At 49.2% G+C, this 22,241-nt stretch overlaps 1 protein-coding gene across 1 annotated transcript in view; it reads left to right on the top strand.

Annotated features, from left to right (window-relative positions):
* Positions 1–14,706, top strand: part of LOC140428230 (coagulation factor VII-like) — a 187,516-nt gene extending 172,810 nt beyond the window's left edge. Inside the window, 1 exon segment of the mRNA XM_072514477.1 lies at positions 13,254–14,706. Within this exon segment, the coding sequence (XP_072370578.1) occupies positions 13,254–13,873 (620 nt within the window). The 3' untranslated portion in view covers positions 13,874–14,706.
* Positions 14,707–22,241: the final 7,535 nt, after the last annotated feature.

The raw sequence follows: 22,241 nt of genomic DNA, 5'->3' as shown, positions 1-22,241 counted from the left end.
TGGCTAGCCGGTTGGTGCTAAAAACGCACTTGTCCTCGTTGTACGTGAGGTTCAAGGCTTTAGCGGTCTGGAGGAATTTTTGGAGGTTGGCGTCGTGGTCCTGCTGGTCGTGGCCGCAGATGGTTACATTGTCGAGATACGGGAACTTGGCCCGCAACCCGTGTTGATCAACCATTCGGTCCATCTCACGTTGGAAGACCGAGACCCCGTTTGTGACGCCAAATGGGACCCTTAGGAAATGGTATAATCGCCCGTCTGCCTCGAAGGCTGTGTACTTGCGGTCGCTTGGGCGGATGGGGAGCTGATGGTAGGCGGACTTGAGGTCCACGGTGGAGAAGACTTTATATTGGGCAATCCGATTGACCATGTCGGATATGCGGGGGAGAGGGTTCGCGTCTAGTTGTGTGTACCTGTTGATGGTCTGGCTATAGTCTATGACCATCCTTTGCTTCTCCCCTGTCTTCACTACTACCACCTGTGCTCTCCAGGGACTATTACTGCCTGGATTATGCCTTCCTTTAGTAGCCGCTGGACTTCGGACCGAATGAAGGTCCGGTCCTGGGCGCTGTACCGTCTGCTCCTAGTGGCGACGGGTTTGCAATCCGGGGTGAGGTTCGCAAACAAGGACGGGGGTTGCACCTTGAGGGTTGCGAGGCCGCAGATAGTGAGTGGGGGTATTGGGCCGCCGAATTTGAAGGTAAGGCTCTGTAGATTGCACTGGAAGTCTAATCCCAGTAATGTGGGGGCGCAGAGTTGGGGAAGGACGTGGAGCCTGTAGTTTTTGAACTCCCTCCCCTGCACCGTTAGGGTAACTATGCAGAAACCTTTGATCTGTACGGAGTGGGATCCTGCAGCTAGGGAAATCTTTTGTGCGCTGGGATGGGTGGTCAAGGAACAGCGTCTTACCGTGTCGGGGTGGATAAAGCTCTCCGTGCTCCCGGAGTCGACTAGGCATGGTGTCTCGTGCCCGTTTATCAGCACCGTTGTCGTCGTCGTCTGGAGTGTCCGGGGCCGAGCTTGGTCCAGCGTTATTGAAGCGAGACGTGGTTGTAGTAGTTGAGCGTCTTCTTCGAACCCCGTGGAGCCGTCGACACTGGGGTCCGTTGTTGCCGTCCAAGATGGCGTCGGGGATGAACAAAATGGCTGCCCCCATGCATCGCACATGGCGGAGGGGTCACAAGATGGCGGCGGGTGTGGACAAAATGGCCACCCCCATGCGTCGTACAGGTCTGGGGTGGTCCAAGATGGCGGCGCCCTTCCTCCCCTCGTGGTGGCCGGGACCCAAAATGGCGGCGTCTGCGGGTCGCACATGGGGCGCTGAGGGGGTTGGGGAGCGTTAGGAACGCGCGGGGCTCCCTCATCTCTGGGGACAGCGGTGGTCGGGACCCAAATTGGTAGCGCCGGCGGGTCATACATGGGGTGTGGGGGGGGGGGGGTTGGGGAGCGTAAGCGGCGTGCAGGGCTCCCTGTTCTCCCGGGACCGCGGTGGTCGGGACCCCGAGTGGCTGCGCCTGCGGGTCGTACATGGGGCGCTGGGGGGGTTGGGGAGCGTAAGCGGCGTGCAGGGCTTCCTGTTCTCCCGGGACAGCGGCGACCTCGCGGGACCGGCACACAACCGCGAAATGGTCCTTTTTTCCGCAGCTCTTGCAGATCGCTGAACGGGCCGGGGGTGTTTCGCCTGGCCACAGAAATAGCAGCGGGCGCCCCCGGTGCGACTTGGCGTTTGAACCGCGCAAGCCTGTGGGGTGTCCGGGGGGGGTGGGTTTGTCACGATGGGTATGTATGGAGCCCAATGGGCTGCCGCGCGGTCGGGGCCGTAGGCGCGGGTATTACGCGCGGCCACGTCTAGGGAGGCTGCTAGGGCCCGTGCCTCTGAGAGTCCTAGCGACTCTTTTTCTAGAAGTCTTTGGCGGATTTGGGAGGAGTTCATACCTGCCACAAAAGCATCGCGCATTAACATGTCCGTGTGTTCATTTGCGTTCACCGACGGGCAGCTGCAGGCTCGTCCCAAAATTAGTAGCGCGGCGTAGAATTCATCTATCGATTCTCCGGGACTTTGCCGTCTCGTTGCGAGTTGATAGCGAGCGTAGATCTGGTTTACTGGGCGGCATAGAGACTTTTCAGTGCTGCGAACGCCGTCTGGAAATCCTCTGCGTCTTCGATGAAAGAGAAAATCTCCGTGCTTAACCTCGAGTGCAGGACCTGTAGTTTTTGGTCTTCTGTAACCCGGCCGGTGGCCGTTCTGAGGTAGGCCTCGAAACAAGTCTGCCAATGCTTGAAAGCTGCTGCTGCGTTCACTGCGTGGGGGCTGATCCTCAGGCATTCCGGGATGATCCTGAGCTCCATAGTCCTTTTTAGGCACGCTTAATAAATTGTAGCGCACAAAAACTCCGTGAGACGAATAGAGTGAAGTCGATGAGGCTTTATTAAGCGTGACTGTTTCCCCCGCAGTTCAGTAGTAGACTACCTGCGGGGGAGGGCTCCAGGTACTTATACTCCGCCTTCAGGGCGGAGCTAGAGGTTAACGTCCAACCAGGACCCGGGATCTGTCAGCCAATGACAGCATGGCTTCACAGTCCCACATGACCCCTAATGCATACTACCACACTGTGCTACCGTACTGATTACATATTCATGATTAAATTGGTATTGGATTGTGTATTCCATATTTGATTGTATGGATTGTAACATTCGGGATTAGAAAGGTTTGGAATTGTGTATTTGGCGTTCGATTGATTTGGGATTGTGTATTCCATAATTAATTGGTCTGAGATTGTGTATTTGGGGTTAGAATTATTTGGAATTGCGTATTCATGATTGCAATGGTTTGTGAATGCATATTCAGGATTTGATTGGTTTGGGATTGTGTATTCAGGTTAGATTGATATGAGATTGTGTATTCCAGATTAGATTGGTCCAGGGTTGTATATTCATAATAATTTGATTGGTTTGGGATGCCTATTCAGGATTATATTGATTTGGGATTGCCTATTACTTAAGCAAGGGCTAAAAGGGATCACGAAAAGTCATTGGCAAATAGGGTTAAGGAAAATCCCAAGGCTTTTTACACGTACATAAAAAGCATGAGGGTAGCCAGGGAAAGAGTTGGCCCACTGAAGGACAGGCAAGAGAATCTATGTATGGAGCCAGAGGAAATAGGCAAGGTAGTAAATGAATACTTTGCATCAGTATTCACCAAAGAGAAGGAATTGGTAGATGTTGAGTCTGGCGAAGGGTATAACGATAGCCTGGGTCACATTGAGATCCAAAAAGACGAGGTGTTGGGCGTCTTGAAAAATATTAAGGTAGATAAGTCCCCAAGGCCTGATGGGATCTACCCAGAAGACTGAAGGAGGCTAGAGAGGAAGTTGCTGAGGCCTTGACAGAAATTTTTGGATCTTCACTGTCTTCAGGTGATGTCCCGGAGGACTGGAGAATAGCCAATGTTGTTCCTTTGTTTAAGAAGGGTAGCAAGGATAATCCAGGGAACTACAGGCCTGTGAGCCTTACATCAGTAGTAGGGAAATTACTGGGGAGAATTCTTCGAGACAGGATGTACTCCCATTTGGAAGCAAATGGACGTATTAGTGAGAGGCAGCATGGTTTTGTGAAGGGGAGGTCGTGTCTCACTAACTTGATAGGAGTTTTTCGAAGAAGTCACAAAGATGACTGATGCAGGTAGGGCAGTGGATGTTGTCCATATGGACTTCAGTAAGGTCTTTGACAAGGTCCCTCATGGCAGACTGGTACAAAAGGTGAAGTCACACGGGATCAGGGGTGAGCTGGCAAGATGGATACAGAACTGGCTAGGTCATAGAAGGCAGAGAGTAGCATTGAAAGGGTGCTTTTCTGATTGGAGGGCTGTGACCAGTGGTGTTCCGCAGGGACCAGTGCTGGGACCTTTGCTGTTCGTAGTATATAAATGATTTGGAGGAAAGTGCAACTGGTCTGATTAGTAAGTTTGCAGATGACAAAAAGGTTGGTGGAATTGCACATAGCGATGAGGACTGTCAGAGGATACAGCAGGATTTAGATCGTTTGGAGATTTGGTCGGAGTGATGGCAGGTGGAGTTTAATCCAGACAAATGTGAGGTAATGCATTTTGGAAGGTCTAATGCAGGTAGGGAATATACAGTGAATGGTAGAACCCTCAAGAGTATTGACAGTCAGAGAGATTTAGGTGTACAGGTCGACAGGTTACTGAAAGGGGCAACACAGGTGGAGAAAGTAGTCAAGAAGGCATACGGCCTTGAGTACAAGAATTGGCAAGTCATGTTGCAGCTGTATAGAACCTTTGTTAGGCCACACTTGGAGTATAGTGTTCAATTCTGGTCGCCACACTACCAGAAGGATGTGGAGGCTTTAGAGAGGGTGCAGAAGAGATTTACCAGGATGTTGTCTGGTATGGAGGGCATTAGCTATGAGGAGCAGTTGAATAAACTTGGTTTGTTCTCACTGGAACGACTGAGGTTGAGGGGCGACCTGATAGAGGTCTACAAAATTATGAGGGGCATAGACAGAGTGGATAGTCAGAGCTTTTTCCCCAGGGTAGAGAGGTCAATTACTAGGGGCCATAGGTTTAAGGTGCGAGGGGCAAGTTTTAGAGGCGCTGTACGAGGCATGTTTTTTATACAGAGGGTAGTGGGTGACTGGAACTCACTGCCGGAGGAGGTGGTGGAAACAGGGACGACAGTGACGTTTAAGATGCACCTTGACAAATACATGAATAGGATGGAAATAAAGGGCTACGGACCCAGGAAGTGTAGAAGGTTTTAGTTTAGACAGGCAGCATGGTCGGCACAGACTGGGAGGGCCGAAGGGCCTGTTTCCGTGCTATACTTTTCTTTGTTCTTTGTTTTATTCGGGATTATATTGGTTTGGGATTGCCTATTCGGGATTAGATTGATCTGTAATTGTGTATTTGGGGTTAGATTGGTCCAGAATTGTATGTTCGGGATTAGGTTGATTTGGGATTGTTTATTTTGTATTAAATTGGTTTGAGATTGTGTATTCTGGATTAAATTGGTTTGGGAATATGTATTCAGTACTAGATTGGTCTGTAATTGTGTATTTGAGATTAGATTGGTCCAGTATTATGGATTAGGTTGGTTTGGGATTGAGTATTCGGATTAGATTGGTTTGGGATTGTTTACTTGGTATTAGATTGGTTTGGGATTGCATATTCATGGTTAGATTGGTTTGCAATTGTGCATTCAGGGTTAAATTGTGTATTTGGGGTTTGATTGGTTTGTGATTGTGAATTCAGGATTGGATTGGTTTAGGTTTGTGAATTTGAATTTGTCATTTAATTGGCATGGGGTTCCGTATGTGGGGTTAGATTGGTATGTGATTTAATATTCAAGATTAGAAAGGATTAGCGTTGTGTATTCGGGGTTAGATTGATTTGGGATTGCGTATCCCATATTTGATTGGTCCAGAATTGTGTATTTGGGAATAGAATTGTTTGGAATTGTGTATTTAGGTTTGGGATTGCGTATTCACGATTTGATTGATTTGGGATTGTATATTTGGTGTTAGATTGATTTGGGATTGTGTATTACAGATTAGATTGGTCCAGGGTTGTGAATTCAGAATAATTAGATTGCTTTGGGAATGTGTATTCAGGATTAGATTGGTCTATCATTGTGTATTTGGGGTTAGATTGGTCCAGAATTGTGTATTTTGGATTAGGTTGGTTTGGGATTGTGTATTCAGGATTAAGATTGTTTTGGGATTGCATATTCAGGAGTAGATTGTTTGGGATTGTGTACTTGGGGTTAGGTTGGTCTGAAATTGCTGATTCAGGGTTAGATTGGTTTGGGATTGTGTATTTGGGATTAGATTGGTTCAGGAGTGTGCACCCGGGGTGAGTTTGGTCTGGAATTGCATATTCATGGTTAGATTGGTTGGGGTTTGCGTTTTTGGTGTTAGATTGTGTGGTATTATAGGTATTACAGTACCTGATGGGCTAAAGCACCATTGGTGGAAACTGTATGCTTTTTATTGGTTCGAATGTATGATAGCTCCGCCCTGATAGGCGGGGCATAAGAACCCGTGCCGCCCCATCAGCCTTCATTCTGTACCTGAGCTGCTGGGGGTAACATCTAGCTTATTAAAGCCTTCAGTTGGACGACAACCTCGCTTTAGTGGTCATTGATCGTGCATCAATTTAATAAGCTAGTTTTTTAAGAAGAAAGGATGGAGCTCCGAATCAAGCCGGAGTGTCTGCAACTCAGCCCCCACGCGGTGAAATCAGCGGCAATCTTTAAGCACTAGCTGGCGCGCTTTAAAGGGTATCTCGGGACGGCCGAAAACAAACCCACGGGAGAGCAGAAACTACACGTCCTGCACTCAAGGGGGAGCCTGGAGATTTACACCCTCGTCGAGGAAGCGGAAGACTGCAAGAGAGCTGCTAAAAGGACATTGTATTCGCCCGGTAAACCAAATCTACGCCCGGCACCTGCTTGCAACAAGGCGACAAACCCCTGGGGAAATCGCTGGAAAAATTCTACCATGCACTCCTGGTGTTGGGGAGAAACTGCAGCTGCCCGCAAGTTTCGGCGAGCGAACACACTGAACTCTTGGTCCGGGACTCTTTCGTGGCAGGTATGCTATCCTCACAAATTCGCAAGCGACTGCTAGAGAAAGACACTCTGGGTCTCAAGGAGGCACGTGCCCTTGCCGGCTCCCTGGACGTGACCTCCAGGAACGCCCGCGACCAATGGGAGACGCCATCTTGGATGAACCCCCAGGACCCCCAGCTCAGCTGACCACGCACTGCCCGAAGAGAACTCTGAACTGCTGCGATTAGCCTCGGTGACTCTGGACCAGTCTTGGCCTCGAACACTCTCAACCGCTACGTCGACCGTATTCATCAACGGGCACGAGATGTCCTGCCTAATCGACTCTGGGAGCACGGAGTGCTTCATACACTCTGACACGGTAAGGCGCTGCTCTCTCCTCATCCATCCCATAATCAAAAAAATCTCCCTGGCTTCTGGTTCACACTCAGTGGAGATAAAGGGGTTTTGTGTAGCAAACCTCACAGTCCAGGGAAGGGAGTTCAAAAATTTCCGTCTCTACGTCCTTCCCCACCTCTGTGTGGCTACACGCCTGGGTTTAGACTTCCAGTGTAACCTTCAAAGTCTGACCTTCCAATTTGGCGGCCCTATATCCCCCCTTACTGTTTGCGGCCTCGCGACCCTTAAGGTCGACCCCCCTTCCCTGTTTGCGAACCTCACCTCGGATTGCAAACCCGTCACCACCAGGAGCAGACGCTACAGTACCCAGGGCCGGATCTTTATTAGGTCAGAGGTCCAAAGGCTACTGAGGAAAGGTGTCATTGAAGCCAGTAACAGCCCTTGGAGAGCTCAAGTAGTGGTGGTAAAGACCGGGGAGAAGCATAGGATGGTCATCGACTACAGTCAGACCATCAACAGGTTTACGCAGCTGGATGCGTACCCACTCCCCTGCATATCCGACCTGGTAAACAGGATCACGCATTATAAGGTTTTCTCCACGGTGGATCTCAAGTCCGCCTACCACCAGCTCCCCATCCGTACTAGTGACCGCATATACACTGCCTTCGAGGCAGATGGGCGGCTCTATCACTTCTTAAGGGTTCCCTTCGGTGTCACCAACGGGGTCTCGGTCTTCCAGCGCAAGATGGACCGAATGGTTGACCGGTACAGTTTACGGGCAACATTCCCGTATCTCGATAATGTCACCATCTGCGGCCATGACCAGCAGGATCACGACACCAACCCCCGAAACTTTCTCCAGACCGCTAAAATCTTGAACCTTACATACAACAAAGATAAATGCGTGTTTAGCATGGACCGTCTAGCCATCCTCAGCCACGTAGTGCGAAATGGAGTTATAGGCCCCGACCCTGAGCGCATGCGCCCCCTTATGGAGTTTCCCCTCCCTCACTGCTCCAAGGCCCTGAAATGTTGCCTAGGATTTTTTAGCTACTACGCTCTACGCTCTATGGGTCCCCAACTACGCTGACAAGGCCCGTCCCCTGATCCAATCCACAGTTTTTCCCCTGTCGATAGAGGCCCGCCAGGCCTTCAGCCGCATCAAAGCAGATGTTGCAAAGGTCACGAAGGACGCCATCGACGAGTCCGTCCCCTTCCAGGTCAAGAGCAATGCGTCCGACGTAGCTCTGGCGGCCACCCTCAGCCAAGCGGGCAGACCCATGGCCTTCTTCTCCCGTACCCTCCATGCTTCCGAAATCCGCCACTCCTCAGTCGAAAAAGAGGCCCAGGCCATAGTAGAAGCTGTGCGACACTGGAGGCATTACCTGGCCGGCAGGAGATTCACTCTCCTCACTGACCAACAGTCGGTTGCTTTCATGTTCGATAATGCACAGCGGGGCAAGATAAAAAACAACAAGATCTTGCGGTGGAGGATCAAACTCTCCACCTACAACTACGAGATCTTGTATCGGGAAGCTAAACGAGCCTCCTGACGCCCTGTCCCACGGCACATGTGCCACCACACAAGTGGACCGCCTCCGAGCCCTACACGAGGACCTCCGCCACCCGGGGGTCACTCGCTTTTTCCATTTTGTCAAGACCCGCAACCTGCAGTGTAGATAGGATGCAGAGCTGGGCTGAGAAGTGGCAGATGGAGTTTAACCCTGAAAAGTGTGAGGTTGTCCATTTTGGAAGGACAAATATGAATGCGGAATACAGGGTTAACGGTAGAGTTCTTGGCAATGTGGAGGAGCAGAGAGATCTTGGGGTCTATGTTCATACATCTTTGAAAGTTGCCACTCAAGTGGATAGAGCTGTGAAGAAGGCCTATGGTGTGCTCGCGTTCATTAACAGACGGATTGAATTTAAGAGCCGTGAGGTGATGATGCAGCTGTACAAAACTTTGGTAAGGCCTCATTTGGAGTACTGTGTACAGTTCTGGTCACCTCATTTTAGGAAGGATGTGGAAGCTTTGGAAAAGGTACAAAGAAGATTTACCAGGATGTTACCTGGAATGGAGAGTAGGTCTTACGAGGAAAGGTTGAGGGTGCTGGCCTTTTCTCATTAGAACGGAGAAGGATGAGGGGCGACTTGATAGAGGTTTATAAGATGATCAGGGGAATAGATAGAGTAGACAGTCAGAGACATTTTCCCCGGGTGGAACAAGGGGACATAAATTTAAGATGAAAGGGGGAAGATATAGGAGGGATATCAGAGGTAGGTTCTTTACCCAGAGAGTAGTGGGGGCATGGAAGTACTGCCTATGGAAGTAGTTGAGTCGGAAACATTAGGGACCTTCAAGCAGCTATTGGATAGGTACATGGATTACTGTAAAATGATATAGTGTAGATTTATTTGTTCTTGAGGGCAGCACGGTAGCATTGTGGATAGCACAATTGTTTCACAGCTCCAGGGTCCCAGGTTCGATTCCGTCTTGGGTCTGTGCGGAGTCTGCACGTCCTCCCCGTGTCTGCGTGGGTTTCCTCCGGGTGCTCCGGTTTCCTCCCACAGTCCAAAGATGTGCAGGGTAGGTGGATTGGCCAGGATAAATTGCCCTTAGTGTCCAAAATTGCCCATGGTGTTGGGTGGAGGTGTTGAGTTTGGGTAGGGTGCTCTTTCCAAGAGCCGGTGCAGACTCAGGGGGCCGAATGGCCTACTTCTGCACTGTAAATTCAATGATAATCTATGATTAATCTAGGACAAAGGTTCGGCACAACATCGTGGGCCGAAGGGCCTGTTCTGTGCTGTATTTTCTATTTTCTATTTTCTGCCCTACTCCATCAAGGAGGTCAGGACAGCCACCAGGGACTGCCAAATCTGCGCGGAGTGCAAACCGCACTTCTACCGACCAGAGAAAGTGCACCTGATAAAGGCTTCCCGTCCCTTTGAACGCCGCAGCATGGACTTCAAAGGCCCCCTCCCCTCCACCGACTGCAACACGTACTTCCTGAACGTGATTGACGAGTACTCCCGGTTCCCATTCGCCATCCCCTTCCCCGACATGACCGCAACCACCGTCATCAAGGCCCTCCATATCATCTTTGCACTGTTCGGGTTCCCCACTTACATACACAGTGATAGGGGGTCCTCCTTTATGAGCGACGAACTGCGTCAATTCCTGCTCAGCAAGGGCATCGCCTCGAGCAGGACGACCAGTTACAACCCCCGGGGTAACGGACAGGTAGAAAGGGAGAACGGAACGATCTGGGAGACCGTCCAACTGGCCCTACGGTCCAGGAACCTCCCAGTCTCCCGCTGGCAAGAAGTCCTCCCAGATGCCCTCCACTCCATCCGGTCACTGCTTTGTACGACCACCAATCAGACACCTCACGAACATTTCCTTGTCTTCCCTAGGAAGTTCTCCTCTGGGACCTCGCTCCCGACCTGGCTGGCAGCACCCGGACCCATCCTGCTCCGGAAACACGTGCGGGCGCACAAGTCGGACCCGTTGGTCGAGATGGTCCATCTGCTCCATGCTAACCCCCAGTATGCCTACCCCGACGGCCGACAAGATACTGTCTCCCTACGGGACCTGGCGCCCGCCGGAGCCCCACGCACATTCCAGCCACCAGTCCCACCGTCTCCTCCACCGCCGCACCTCACAGGAGGATCGGTCCTTCCGCCGCCCCCGACTAGGCCCCCTTACCCACCGACGCCCCATGCAGGCGCTCCCTTCCCAGGTCAGCCGTTTTCCCCACCAGCGCCATCCAGGGGTGTCGAAGCTGCCATGGAGATCGAAGCCACGCTCCCGGAGTCACAGACGCCCGAGCCTCCACCGGAGTCACCACCGAAGCTCCGACGATCACAGAGGACAACCAGGGCCCCCGATCGCCTGATTGCTTCATTTTAACTTCATCTGTAAGATGAAGATGTAAGATGCTTCATCTGTAAATATAAACCATCAAATGTACATAGCTATCAGACTTGTTAATAGTTACTAAACACTGTTCGGAGGTATTACCGTACCTCCATAACTAATTATACCATGTTGCCATGTTTTGTAGTTTCAGGCCACCACAGGGGGTGAATGTGGTATTATAGGTATTACGGTACCTGATAGGCTAAAGCACCATTGGTGGAAACTGTATGCTTTCTATTGGTTAGAATGTATAATAGCTCCGCCCTGATAGGCGGGGTATAAGAACCCGTGCTGCCCCAGCAGCCTTCATTCTGTACCTGAACTGCTGGGGAAACATCTAGCTTATTAAAGCTTTAGTGGTCATTGATCGTGCATCAGATTGTTTGGGGATTGTGTATTTGGTGTTAGATTGGTTGGGGATTGTGTTTTTGGTGTTAGATTGTTTGGGGATTGTGTATTCGGTGTTAGATTGGTTGGGGATTGTGTATTTGGTGTTAGATTGGTTGGGGATTGTGTTTTTGGTGTTATATTGGTTGGGGATTGTGTATTTGGTGTTAGATTGTTTGGGATTGTGAATTTGGGGTTCATTTGGTTTGGGATTGTGTATTCGGGATTAGATTGGTTTTGGATTGTGTACTCGGGGTTAGATTGGTTTGGGATTGGGCATTTGGATTATAAATGGCTGGGGATTGTGTATTTGGGGTTAGATTTGTTGATGATTGTGAATGTGGGGTTAGGTTGATTTGGGATTATGTATTCGGGGTTAGATTTGTTTGGGATTGCATATGGCACGGTTGCACAGTGGATAGCACTGTTGCTTCACAGCGCCAGGGAGCTGGGTTTGAGTCCCAGTTTAGGTCACTGTCTATGCAGAGCCTTCACTTTCTCCCCGTGTCTGCGTGGGTTTCCTCCGGATTCTCCGGTTTCCTCTCACAATCCCGAAAAACATGCTCGTTAAGTGAATTGGACATTCTGAATTCTCCCTCAGTGTACCCGAAAAGACGCCGGAATGTGGCGACTGGGGGATTTTCACAGTAACTTCATTGCAGTGTTAATGTAAGCCTACTTGTGACAATAATAAAGATTATTATTATTATTGGGGATAGATTGGTTTGGTGCTGTGTATTTAAGATTAGATTGGTTTGGGATTGTGTATTCAGATTTAATTGGTTAGAGATTGTGTACATAGAACATACAGTGCAGAAAGAGGCCATTCAGCCCATCGAGTGTGCACCGACCCACTTATCCACCATATCCCCCAACCCAATAACTTCTCCTCACCTTTTTGGATACTAAGGGCAATTTAGTGTGGTCAATCCACCTAACCTGCACGTCTGGACTGTGGGAGGAAACCGGAGCACCCGGTCGAAACCCACACAGACACGGGGCGAACATACAGACTCCGCACAGTGACCCAAGCCGGGAATCGAACCTGGGACCCTGGCGCTGTGAAGCCACAGTACGAACCACTATGTTACCGTGCTGACAATGTATTTGGGGTTAAATTGGTTTGGGATTGTGTATTCAGGTTATATTGGTTTGGGATTGTCTATTCTGGATTAGATTGGTTTGGAATTGCATATTCAGGATTGGATTGGTTTAGGGTTGCATATTTGTGATTAAATCAGTGTGGGAATGTGTATATGGGGTTGAATTGCTTTTTGATTGCGTATTTGGTATTAGAAAGGTTTGGTATTGTCTATTCGAGGCTAGATTGATTTGGGATAATGTATTACATATTTGGTTGCTTTGAGTTTTTGTATGGGATTAGAATTGTTTGGAATTGCGTGTTCAGGATTCGATTGGTTTGGGACTGTGTATTCCATATTAGATTGGTCCGGGTTGTCTATTTAGAATAATTAGATTACGCTTTGGGATGGAGTATTTGGGATTAGTTGGTTTGGGATTGTGTATTTGTGGATAGATTGGTTGGGGATTGTGTATTTATGGTTAGATTCGTTTGGGATTTGTGCATTCGTGGTTATATTGGATGGGGATTTGTGTGATTTGGGTTAGATTGGTTTGGGACTCTGTATGTAGGATAGAATTGGTTTGGGATTGCGTATTCGGGATTAGATTGGTTTGAGATATGTATTCGGGGTTAGATTAGTTTGGGATTGCATATCCAGGATTAGATTTATCCGGGATTGTGTATTTGCGATTAGGTTTGGCGAGGATTGTGTGCTTGGATTAGATTGTTCAGAAATAGGTTGGTTTGCGATTCTCAGAAATATTGCGATAGACCTGGTTCATGAATTTGATTTGGGAACATGCTGCAAGCGAGTTTTTGGTAGTGATTGGTTAAAGGGATGCTTTTAAGAGCAGAAACTGGTAATTTCCAATTTTTACTCCAAATTATAATTCGATTAATTTAAACTGCGAGATGTTTTAAATTCTCACATTTCTGTCTGAAGGTGAACACCAGCTAAAGCAAGAAGAATTTACCGAACAAAGAAGGAATGTGTCGAGAATGATCCTCCATGAGAACTATAATACGAGAACCATTGACAATGACATTGCCCTGCTGAAACTCGATGTTCCTATTGTTTTAGATGATTATGCAGTCCCTGTCTGTTTACCTAAACGAAGTTTTGCTTTGCGCGAGTTGAGACATATCCGATACTCGATAGTGAGCGGCTGGGGGAGGCGCTTGGAAGGTGGGATAGTTGCCCCAAAACTGCAGAGACTCAAAGTACCACTGGTTCAGACATCAGAGTGTCGACGGACTACTGATAATATCATTACTGAAAACATGTTCTGTGCAGGTTACTATAAGGAAATGAAAGACTCCTGTAAAGGCGATAGCGGAGGACCTCATGTCACAGAGTACAAGGGCAGTTGGTTTTTAACAGGAATTGTAAGTTGGGGAGAAGGGTGCGCCCGCGAGGGCAAATATGGAGTTTACACTAAAGTTTATAAGTATTTAGAATGGATAGGGCAGTATACAAATGAAAACAGCCCAACAACCAGTCCAGATATTTTAACAAACCAGACTGAGTCTACAAGATTTATGGCAAATATTTCTCATGTATAAACTACATTCATAAATCCTCAAAACCTCTGAATTTTTGAAATAAATTAAAATTTTCAGGTGTGAATTACAGGATTTCTATATGAGAGCTGAAATTACAAACGTGATCTGGTGACACATTAAATTTAAATTGAGCAAACCTAGCAAATCATACAAACTTTGTAGAATATTCTTCCCAGATGTTAATAGCAGCACAGATTAAAAGGAAGAAGGATGAAATCCGATGATAACTCCGTCGTGTTTAAAACCCCACTAAACCAAATCCTCAATGCATTCCTCAATTCCATCGACCCTAATGCTGAACACATCCTTCAAAGGAGAGCTGTTGGCAGAGAGATGATACAGTACCTGTGTTCCAGAGGGCCAGGCGTTTCTCATTAATAAATAAAATCGCATGACAGCCCTCAAGACTCAACATTGAGTTCAACAACTATAGATTGTGACCTTTCTTCTCCAACTTCAACCTTTTATTATATCCCAAACATGTATTGTTCCCATGCAAAATCCTTCGCTCCCTCTTCCTCCACCCAGCCATTTGTCACTTGTTCTGAAGTTTTGCCACATTGTTGCAATCTTTCCCAACTCCCAATAATCCCTATCCCAACTGTTCTCCCCCCTCTTACACAACATAATATCCAACACATTCTTCCCTCTCTTTAGTTATGAAGAAGGCCATCTGCATTCGAAATGTCAACTCTGTTTCCTCAGTACGGATGCTGCTGGACCTGCTGATTTTTCCAGCGTTCTCTGTGTAATGTACTGGCAATTTGTGTTCAAATCCCACCATGGCAGCTGGTGGAATTTAAATGAATTAATAAATCTGGAATTTAAAGCTAGTCTCAGTAATGGTGAACATTCATTGACACAAATACTCATCTGGTTCACAGTCCAAAAAATGTGCAGGTTAGGCGGATTGGCCAAGGTTAATGGTTTACGGGCAGAGGGAGGGGGTGGGGGGGTCAGTGCAGACTAGATGAGCCGAATGGATTCCATTAGCACTGCAGGGGTCATAGAATCATAGAATTTACAGTGCAGGAGGCCATTCGACCCATCGAGCTGCACCAGCCCTTGGAAGGAGCACCCTACCTAAGCCCACATCTTCACCCCATCCCTGTAACCCAGTAACCCCACCCAACCTTTTTGGACATGAAGGGCAATTTAGCATGGCCAATCCACCTAACCTGCACATCTTCGGACTGTGGGAGAAAACCGGAGCACCCGGAGGAAACCCACGCAGACACGGGGAGAACGTGCAGAGTCCGCACAGACAGTGACCCAAGCCGGGAATCGAATCTGGGACCCTGGAGCTGTGAAGCAACTGTGCTAATCATTGTGCTACCGTGCCCTATGGACTAATGTCATTTCGGGAAGGAAATCTACTGTCCTTACTTGGTTTGTCTTATACATGGCTCCAGGCCCATAGTAGTGTGGTTGACACTTAATTGCCTTCTGAAATGGCTTGCAAGCCAAGGGCAATTAGGGATGGACAACTGATGCTGTCCTATCCAGTGATGCCCACATCCCACAATATAATAATGAAAAAGAGAAATTCAAATCCACAATGTATTCCTAAATCCAATTTTTATTTTTGGCTACTGGTTGCAGACTAATTATCTTACATTTGTTTACGAAACTTACTTTGGAATAAACAGCAACAATTTAATGAAGTTTTTCACATAGAAAAATGTGTATCCAGAAACAAATCGATGGAATGATAGGGGTAACAGTTGTAGCGAGCTCAGAACGGAGCCCATGCTCAGACAAGACCTCAGCAACCATGGCAGAGCAGCTGGTACATACTTAAAACAAACACCCATATTACAAAACTGCGGAAGCCTTTTCATTCAACCTTAGGGCTGTGGTATTAACGGGTATTGCAGTACCTGCAGCCGGCAAGACTATGGGTCACGTATCAGGAGAGACACCATTATTTCGAGACGGCGGAGGAAGCATGGACCTTCATCAAAGAAGAGAAATTGGATCGGAACTGAGGGACTGATGCTGCAGGAAATGTTATTGTTAATGTTATGGTTGAAGTTAATTGAGAAGTAAATTGGGAAGGGGGGAGACATTGGGGAAATGTGGGCGCCGGTGAGGGGGGAAAGACGGGACATAGTTGGAGAATGCGGAAGGGGAGGGGGAGGGGAAAGAGAGCTGCGCCATAAGAGGCGGGTCAGGTAAAGGGATGTTCCCGCGCCAGAAAGAATAAGGCGGGAAGACAGGCGCAAGGCGGATGGGAGTTCCCCACACGGGGGGGGGGGGTCGAGGAGTGAGCAGAAGTAGCCGGGGTCAGTTGAAGTCAGCTGACTTACGGAAGTAATATGGGGGAGCAATCATGCTAGAAAGAGATCTAGCGGGGGGGGGGGGGTGGGGGGACAACTGGGTTGCTGCTGCGGAAATCCAAAAGGAAATGGTTAAAGAGTGGGTGGGCGGGGATGGTGTGCGACGCTGGGGGAGCGAGCGGGAGCGCGGAGGCGGGATATGGGACTGGCCGAGAGAAGGTAATGGCTAGTCGACACGGGAGGGGGGCAGGTAGCCCCCTAGTGAGGCTGATCACGTGGAACGTGAGAGGCCTGAACGGACCGATAAAAAGGGCCCGAGTGCTCGCGCATTTGAAAGGACTAAGGGCAGACGTGGTTATGCTCCAAGAGACTCACCTAAAGGTGGCGGACCAAGTTAGGTTAAGGAAAGGATGGGTGGGACAGGTGTTCCACTCAGGACTGGACGCAAAGAATAGAGGGGTGGCCATTTTGGTGGGGAAACGGGTAGCATTTGAAGCAAAGAACATCGTAGCAGATAGCGGAGGTATATATGTAATGGTGAGTGGCAGGCTGGAGGGAATGGAGGTCGTGTTGGTTAATGTGTATGCCCCAAACTGGGACGATGTGGGATTTATGAGAAGGATGCTGGGGCGTATACCGGACCTGGAGGTAGGAAACTTGATTTTAGGAGGGGACTTTAATACGGTGCTGGACCCGGGGCTAGATAGATCCAGATCAAGGACCGGAAGAAGGCCGGCAGCGGCCAAGGTACTTAAGGGGTTTATGGACCAAATGGGGGGAGTGGATCCATGGCGATTTCTTAGACCTAGGGCTAGGGAGTTTTCCTTCTTCTCCCATGTCCATAAAGTGTACTCCCGGATAGATTTTTTTGTTTTGGGAAGGTCGTTGATCTCTAGGGTGGAAGAAGCTGAGTACTCAGCCATAGCGGTTTCGGATCATGCCCCACATTGGGTGGACTTGGAATTAGGAGAGGAAAGGGAGCAGAGAACACTCTGGCGATTAGATGTGGGACTGATGGCGGATGAGGGAGTGTGTGCAAGAGTGCGGGGGTGTATTGAGAGATACCTGGAGGTCAATGACGACGGCGATGTTCCTGTGGGAGTGGTATGGGAAGCACTAAAAGCGGTGGTCAGAGGAGAGCTGATCTCCATTGGGGCCAACAAAAGGAAAACAGAGGCCAAGGAAAGGGAAAGATTACTGGGGGAGATTTTAAGGGTGGATAGGGAATTTGCAGAGACCCCGGAGGAGGAATTGTACAGGGAGAGGAGACGACTTCAGACGGAATTTGACCTTCTGACCACCAGAAAGGCGGAGGTACTGTGGAGGAAGGCACAGGGGAGGAGGTATGAATATGGGGAAAAGGCTAGTCGCCTGTTGGCTCATCAATTGCAAAAGAGGGCAGCAGCGAGGGAGATAGGAGGAATTAGAGACGAAAGGGGAGACACGGTGCGAAGGGCAGGAAAGATAAATGAGGTGTTCAAGACCTTCTATGAGGAACTGTATAGATCTCAACCCCCAGAGGGAGAGGAGGGGATGCGGCAGTTCCTGGACCAATTGAGGTTCCCGAAAGTGGAGGAGCGGGGGGTGGTAGGCCTGGGGGCACCGATTGGGGTGGACGAGGTTATTAAGGGACTGGGAAGCATGCAAGCAGGGAAGGCCCCGGGACCAGACGGGTTCCCGGTGGAATATTACAGAAAATATGTGGACTTGTTGGCCCCGTTGATGGTGAGGACGTTCAATGAGGCCAGGAAAGGGGGGGATCTACCCCCGACGATGTCGGAGGCGACGATATCGTTAATTTTGAAGAGGGATAAAGATCCGTTGCAGTACGGGTCCTATAGACCCATTTCATTATTGAACGTGGACGCCAAATTGTTGGCAAAGGTACTGGCATCGAGGATAGAGGACTGTGTCCCGGGGGTGGTGCACGAAGACCAGACAGGGTTCGTAAAAGGGAGACAACTGAATGTTAACGTGCGACGACTATTAGGGGTGATAATGATGCCCCCAGTGGAGGGGGAGGCAGAGATAGTGGCGGCAATGGACGCAGAGAAGGCATTTGATAGGGTGGAGTGGGAGTATTTATGGGAAGTGTTAAGGAGGTTTGGGTTTGGGAACGGGTTTATTAGCTGGGTTAGACTTCTTTATGGGGCTCCAACGGCAAGCGTAGTTACAGGTCGACATAGATCGGAGTATTTCCGACTATATAGGGGAACAAGACAGGGATGCCCGCTGTCTCCACTGTTGTTCGCGTTGGCAATTGAACCTCTGGCCATGGCGTTGAGAGACTCCAGGAAATGGAGAGGGGTGATTAGAGGGGGAGAAGAACACCGAGTCTCGTTATACGCGGATGACCTATTGTTATACGTGTCAGACCCAGCGGGGGGGATGATAGAGGTTATGCAAATTTTGAGGGGGTTCGGGGATTTCTCAGGGTATAGGCTAAACATGGGGAAGAGTGAATTATTTGTGATACATCCAGGGGACCAGAGTAGAGAGATAGAAGGCTTGCCTCTAAGGAAAGTGGAAAGAAACTTCCGATACCTGGGGATTCAGATCGCTAGGAGCTGGGGAACCTTGCACAGACTTAATCTGACACGGTTGGTAGAACAAATGGAGGAGGACTTCAAGAGGTGGAACATGCAGCCTTTATCGCTGGCGGGCAGGGTGCAAGCAATTAAGATGATGGTCCTCCCGAGGTTCTTATTTGTATTTCAATGTCTCCCTATACTAATCACCAAGACCTTTTTTAATAAAATAGACAGGAGCATCACGAGCTTCGTGTGGGCAGGGAAAGTCCCGAGGGTAAGGAGGGGGTTCCTTCAGCGTAGTAGGGACAGAGGAGGATTGGCACTACCGAACTTGGGCAATTACTATTGGGCCGCCAATGTGGCAATGATACGTAAATGGATGATGGAGGGTGAGGGAGCGGCGTGGAAAAGACTGGAGAGAAAGTCCTGTAAAGGGACGAGTTTAGAGGCGCTGGTGACGGCGCCGCTACCGATCTCACCTAAAAGGTTTACCACGAACCCGGTGGTGGCGGCAACATTGAATATCTGGGGACAGTGGAGGCGACAGAGAGGGGTGCGGGGAGCCCTGGTGGGGTCCCCAATCAGGAACAACCATAGGTTCGCCCCAGGAAGAATGGATGGAGGATTTCAGAGCTGGTACCAGTTGGGAATTAGGAGGGTGGGAGATTTATTTATAGATGGGACTTTTGCGAGCTTGGGAGCATTGGAGGAAAAGTATAAGTTGTCCCGGGGAAATTTCTTGAGATATATGCAGGTGAGGGCGTTTACTAGACAACAGGTGAGGGAATTTCCGTTGCTCCCGACACAGGGGATACAGGACAGGGTGCTTTCAGGGGTGTGGGTCGGAGAGGGCAAGGTGTCAGAGATTTACCGAGAGATGAGGGAAGAGGGGGAGGAGTCGGTGGGCGAACTAAAAGGAAAGTGGGAAGAAGAACTAGGGGAGGAGATAGAGGAGGGTATGTGGGCTGATGCCCTAAGCAGGGTAAATTCCTCTTCCTCATGCGCCAGGCTTAGCCTGATTCAATTTAAGGTGCTACATAGAGCACACATAACGGGAGCAAGATTGAGCAGGTTCTTTGGAGTGGAAGACAAATGTGGGAGGTGTGGCGGGAGCCCGGCAAACCACGCACATATGTTTTGGGTGTGCCCGGCACTGGAAGGGTATTGGAAGGGAGTTACGGGAGTGATTTCGCGGGTGGTGAAGGCCCGGGTCAAACCAGGCTGGGGGTTAGCTCTATTTGGAGTTGCGGAAGAGCCGGGAGTGCAGGAGGCAAAAGAGGCCGACGTTGTGGCCTTTGCGTCCCTAGTAGCCCGGCGCAGGATCCTACTCATGTGGAAGGAGGCGAGACCCCCCGGACTGGAGGCCTGGGTAAATGATATGGCGGGGTTCATTAAACTGGAACAGATAAAGTTTGCCCTGAGAGGATCGGCTCAAGGGTTCACCAGGCGGTGGCAGCCATTTTTCGACTACCTAGGGGAACGTTAGGGGGAAGGCAGATGACCAGCAGCAGCAACCCAGGGGGAAGGGGGGTGGGGGGTTAGTTTAGTTTAGGTCAAAGATAAAGGGGTTTTGTTACTTGTGTATTGTTAAAAATTTCTGTATTGTTATTGTTGCGTTTGCTTTGTAAGAGGGGAAAAATTGTTGTTTGGGGAAAAAAATTCAATAAAACATATTTTAAAAAAAAAAAGGTATTGCAGTACCCGAGAGGCTGTAGACCATTGGGTAAACCTAGGAGTTTACCCTAGGCTGTTTGGTATGTAGCTCCGCCCTGACAGGCGGGGTATAAGAACCGGTGCCGTCCCAGCAGCCCTCATTCTGTACCGAAGCTGCTGGGGAACAGGTCTAGTCTATTAAAGCCTTCAGTTATGTTACTACCTAGTCTTTAACAGTAATTGATCATGCATCAAGGACGCTGCTGGAATATAAGTTCATTAATGTGCAGAACTAGAAAGGAAATTACTTCAGTGCAGGGTTTGCCAAACATGGAGTCACGTCACCCCTAGTGGCCTCTCAAGTGCACCAGGGAATCCCACGAATTCTCATAATGACAATGCCCTTTTTATGTGACAAAATAATAACAATAATCTTTATTGTCAGAAGTAGGCTTACATTAACACTGCAATGAAGTTACTGTGAAAAGCCCCAAGAGGTGTGAACATTCAAATCAAATGTAAACAAGTATTTTCCAGCTATATCTATTTGTATATTAGGAGATAGGAAGAAGTACGCAGGAACAAATACAGGACTCCCCTCACATTCACGCCATCTCGCACATACACACTCACCCCATCACTCACACACACACTCATCCCATCACACACACATTCAGCCCCTCACATTCCCGGAACAGCCTCCCCGAACAGGCGCCGAAATGTGGCGACTAGGGGCTGAAGTCACACAGTAACTTCATTTGAAGCCTACTTGTGACAATAAGTGATTTTCATTTCATTTAATTTTCTCACAGTCACACTCAGCCCCTCTCTCACACACTCAGCCTCTCTCTCACACACACACTCAGCCCCTCTCTCACACACACTCAGCACCACTCTCACACACACTCAGCACCACTCTCACACACACACTCAGCCTCTCACACACACACTCAGCCTCTCTCTCTCACACACACACTCAGCCCCTCTCTCACACACACATTCAGCCCCTCTCTCTCTCACACACACACTCAGCCACTCTCTCACACACACACACACTCAGCCACTCTCTCACACACACACAGCCCCTCTCACACACACACACTCAGCCCCTCTCTCTCTCACACACACTCAGCCCCTCTCTCTCTCACACACACTCAGCCCCTCACACACACACTCAGCCCCTCTCACACACACACTCAGCGCCTCTCTCTCACACACTCAGCCCCTCTCTCACATACACTCAGCTCCTCTCTCACACACACTCAGCCCCTCTCCCTCACACACTCAGCCCCTCTCTCACACACACATTGTAAGGTTTTCGGGCAATTCGGCCCTTTTTGGACTGCCCAAGGATAAAACCCAGAGACTGTAAACTGGACACTTTTCAGCCAAGGGAACGTAACCAAATTTCCCAGCAGGCTTGGTCCGCTGAGCTGAGTAGGGGCATAGGTATTTACAAACCCCCCCAGGAGCTACAAGGAAGAAGGAGCCAGACAACTAGATAAGATTAAAACACAGACAAAGGGGCATGGTAATGCTGTAAGGGGCCTGCCTGCAAGCAAGACAATGGGATGGTCATAGCCCCATGCAGATGTAAATGACTTGGCCTCCACCAGAGCAGAATCCAATTAACACCCCATCAACATAGCAAGGTGAGAATAGCAGCCATCTCCGGTGCAGCTGGAAGACTTTGAAAATCTTCACAAGAGAGTTTAACCTTGTTATCCCAAAAAGCAGACTGTCTGGGCTCAGTATATTGCGCTGGAAAAGCCCCTTGAAGATAAACGGTAGAAAAAACCAAGTTGGAGGCGGACCTGGGGGAGGTACTCCAATCCTGACAGAAGCCACCGGCAGGAACTCACTGGGTGGAGGGGGCGGAGTCGGCGCCAAATTCAAATCGCGGCA

The sequence above is a fragment of the Scyliorhinus torazame genome, chromosome 8, assembly GCF_047496885.1.
Source record: "Scyliorhinus torazame isolate Kashiwa2021f chromosome 8, sScyTor2.1, whole genome shotgun sequence".
In the NCBI taxonomy this organism is placed as follows: Eukaryota; Metazoa; Chordata; class Chondrichthyes; order Carcharhiniformes; family Scyliorhinidae; genus Scyliorhinus; species Scyliorhinus torazame.
Note: the sequence above shows the minus strand (reverse complement) of the source record. Positions and strands in the feature narration are given on the sequence as shown.